Here is a 3,498-nt window from a genome sequence, read left to right as displayed (position 1 = left end):
AGATTTGGTGAGGAGGCAGCCGCAGTCTATTCTTAGGAATCGGTTGTCGAGTAGTTGCCCGGGGTTGTTTCGGAAGATGTATTTTAGGCCGCACGATTCGTGTTGTTAGGACGAACCAATGGCTAGATGCAGCATGTATCGCTGTTTCCTGACATTGTGAATCAGGGCGACAACTTTAGTAGTCTTTAGGGGCTTGCAATGAAGTATTGTAATATGGAGTAGGGTTCTACGCTCATTTAGGCTTGGTTATGTCTTCTTGTTGACTCGCAAGTTGAAGTCTATATATTTGTAGGTGATTTTTTTTTGAGCGCTATTTGTAGGTGATTTCATTGATTATATAATTGGCATTTTCTGGGTCATTGTCGTGATAGTTGTGGCGAGATTAAGTTGGAATCTCACTGTTTAAATTTGTATGTGCATATGAGTGATGGTTTTGTTGATGCTCATGCCTTTTGCAGTTGGGATCTACTGCAATCGGGTTGAAGACGAAGGATGGGGTTGTTCTTGCTGTGGAGAAACGTGTGACGTCTCCATTGCTGGTAACTGCTGTTGGTTGTGCCCCTGCAAAAAAAAAAAACTGCTGTTTGCTTGTCCACTTGTATCATTGAAATGTACCTTTGGGACTGTTATTTGTTTTTATTTTAGTACTCAATGTCAATGCAACGTTCCTATATTTCTGTATCACTGATCCTTGAGCTTTCGGCGTGATGGATGAGTTCGTATTATGCTTAGTTTTGCTTTAGAATAATCCTGATCCTCTTAGGGATTTTGTTTTGGGGCTTCTTTTTGCTGGTTCCAATGCATCAGTGGACTAAATCGTCTATCTTTTCCAGTTTATGTTCCATATAAATGTGTCAGTTGTTTGTTATTTGTGATATTCGACTTTCTAGTGTATATAATGAATAATGTAAAAGGCACATATCAAGTCTTAGATTTACGATGATGGAATCTTTCTGCTCAATTGGTTTCCTCATCCTGTGATGCTTCATATATTATGAGTGACTGACATACACAATTTTTTTGAATATATTGCAACTTATGACATTATATCTTGGATATTTGATATAGTATTTGGTAAAAAATTAAAACTCTTCCATTTCCATTTTTCAGAAGTATCATGTGTCTTGGTTGCCACAATATTTTTGTACTGATTATATTGCTTCGTGTGATGTCCAATTGTGTCAAAAGTATGATTACCAATTTGCCTTTCATACAGGAACCTAGCAGTGTTGAGAAAATTATGGAAATTGATGAGCATGTAGGCTGTGCCATGAGTGGCCTTATTGCTGATGCAAGAACATTGGTTGAGCATGCTCGAGTGGAGACCCAAGTACTTCTCTTTCTTGTATACTTTATTCACTTTGTTCATTACCTTATCTGTTATCTCACTGTATGCTCATAATCAGAACCATAGATTCTCATATGGGGAACCGATGACAGTTGAGTCTACCACACAAGCTATTTGCGATCTAGCTCTTCGCTTTGGAGAAGGTGAAGAAGAGTCTATGGTGAGCATTTTGTGCTATTACAGTGTTACTATCCGAACATAACACTACCACAGGAGTTTCTGATCTACTTATTTCCTTCTGCAGTCACGACCTTTTGGAGTTTCTCTCCTTATTGCTGGTCATGATGAAAATGGGCCGAGCTTGTGAGTACCGATCATCACAAACTGACTAAGACTTTATAATTGAATTCAGGAGGCATACTTGCACAGTTGTCTTTGAGTGTGCTTTCAGTTTTGCTTGTTTGTTCTAGTATTATTTGATGTTGTAGTCGTGCTCATTGACTTCCTGTGGTGACAAACAAAAAAATTATGTTAGTTGCAATTTGCAACTTATCTTACACAATAACTTAGAAGTTAGGACATATTGTTATCCTGTCACAGTTTCTCATATATTATCGATTCTTTGCTTGCATAAGCCTTAGTATGTCATCTACCCTTGGGCCTTGATTCTGGCCGTTTGAACCTTCTGTGCGGTACCAAGACTTTTGAGACGTTGGTTGTTCACTCCTTACTATTTTTTGAGTCCTAGGCATCCTTATATAGGGGGTGTTAGCTTCTTACATGACTTACAGTTTCCTAACTGGAAACATTTAGCTTGCTAATTCTTCTGGACTATATTTCCCAACCAACTCCTGATTCAATTTTTACGGGCTCCTTGCTGCCCCATAAGATTGGAGTTTTTTTTTTTTTTCGAGAAAACGCAAAAGAGTTTGCGTTTCATTTCATTGAACAGGAAGAGAACAGCAGTACAGGTACAACCTCGCGGGAGGAGGGACACACGCACACACACCATCGTCCTCACCAGACAAGCAGGTGAGGAGGTGCTACCAACTACAGACCGCAACAACGAAAGGTCTAGCCTTGTCCAGCCTCCAACCATGAATGGCAAGGTAGCTAGACACAGAGCCTCAAGGCCGCGTCACAGCCGTTGCCAGGCGCCTCCGAAGAAGACTGCATCTCCAGGGCTGACCGGGCCAACGTACCTTCCACCCATATGTGCCTAGGAGACGGCAGGTGGATGGCAGGACCCAGCCAGAACTAGCGAAGCCATCGTCTTGGACGTGCCGGCGCCGGCGTACATTGCGCCCCGGACGCCCACGCTCCATGCTGCAGCCCTCATCACAGCATCGCATTACCAGCAAACCTCGCCGGAAAGACCGGGGAGGCCACCATCTCCAGCTGACGCATAGGGGACTCCAAGTGCGACCCAAGCAGCGCTTTCAAGAAAGGAACGGCGCTGAGACGCCGTCGCTGCCTTGTCCAGGGAACTGGACCAAGGGTTTCCCCCGGTGCCCGAGGAGAGGGTCCAGTCTGGGCCATGACAGCGCCTCCATGGAGGTAACGGCACCCTCAGGTGTCGCCGTTGTCAGCGCAGGCCAACGCCGCGCAGGGATTTCGCCCGGCCCAAGACCAGAACCCCAAAACCGCCGAAGCAGAGCAAACAGGAGATGGGGAAGCAGATCGCCAGAGAGGACCACCAGCACCGAGAGGGAAACCACGTATTGTCACTGTCTATGTAGGGAAGCACCGGCCAGCGCAGTGCAGCAGCTGCTGGATGGCTGCCAGACAAGGCCAGCCATCGCACGGGACGCGTCGAGCAGGGCTAGTGGCGCCGTCGCGGAGACCAGCCACCTGCACCTTGCCGCCGCCGACCATGGCCGCTGCCGCGCCGGCCCGCAGCCTCCGCCACCCGGATCCGCCGGGGCACAGCCAAGCAGCCGCAGCCGCGCCCCCAAAGGGTCGCGCCGCGCCGCCCGCGTGCTCGCCACGCCAGTCCTGAGGCCCGACCCTCTGGATCTGGGGCCGCCATCGCGAAACCCTAGGTTCGGAGAAGCGCAGCTCCGTCAGCCTCGTCGAGCCCCACGCTCGAGGGGGGAGGCCGCCTGGGAGCGAAGTCCCGCCGCCGCCGGATCCACCAGGGCTTTGCCCGGCGGGGAGCACCGGCGGCGGCAGGGGGAGGGGGAGGAGGAGGGGAGGGAGCGCTTGAGGGC

The 3,498-nt window shown here is 48.5% G+C and overlaps 1 protein-coding gene across 1 annotated transcript in view; it reads left to right on the top strand.

Moving 5' to 3' along the window:
• The window catches only part of LOC123110972 (proteasome subunit alpha type-5), a 5,943-nt gene that overhangs the window by 676 nt on the left and 1,769 nt on the right, over positions 1 to 3,498 (top strand). Inside the window, exons 3-6 of the mRNA XM_044531631.1 lie at positions 459 to 539; positions 1,217 to 1,330; positions 1,407 to 1,508; positions 1,593 to 1,651. Of these exons, the coding sequence (XP_044387566.1) occupies positions 459 to 539; positions 1,217 to 1,330; positions 1,407 to 1,508; positions 1,593 to 1,651 (356 nt within the window). The remainder of the gene's footprint in view (positions 1 to 458; positions 540 to 1,216; positions 1,331 to 1,406; positions 1,509 to 1,592; positions 1,652 to 3,498) is intronic.

Source organism: Triticum aestivum, chromosome 5B (genome assembly GCF_018294505.1).
Source record: "Triticum aestivum cultivar Chinese Spring chromosome 5B, IWGSC CS RefSeq v2.1, whole genome shotgun sequence".
Taxonomy (NCBI): Eukaryota; Viridiplantae; Streptophyta; class Magnoliopsida; order Poales; family Poaceae; genus Triticum; species Triticum aestivum.
This window is presented reverse-complemented; position numbering and strand designations above follow the sequence as displayed.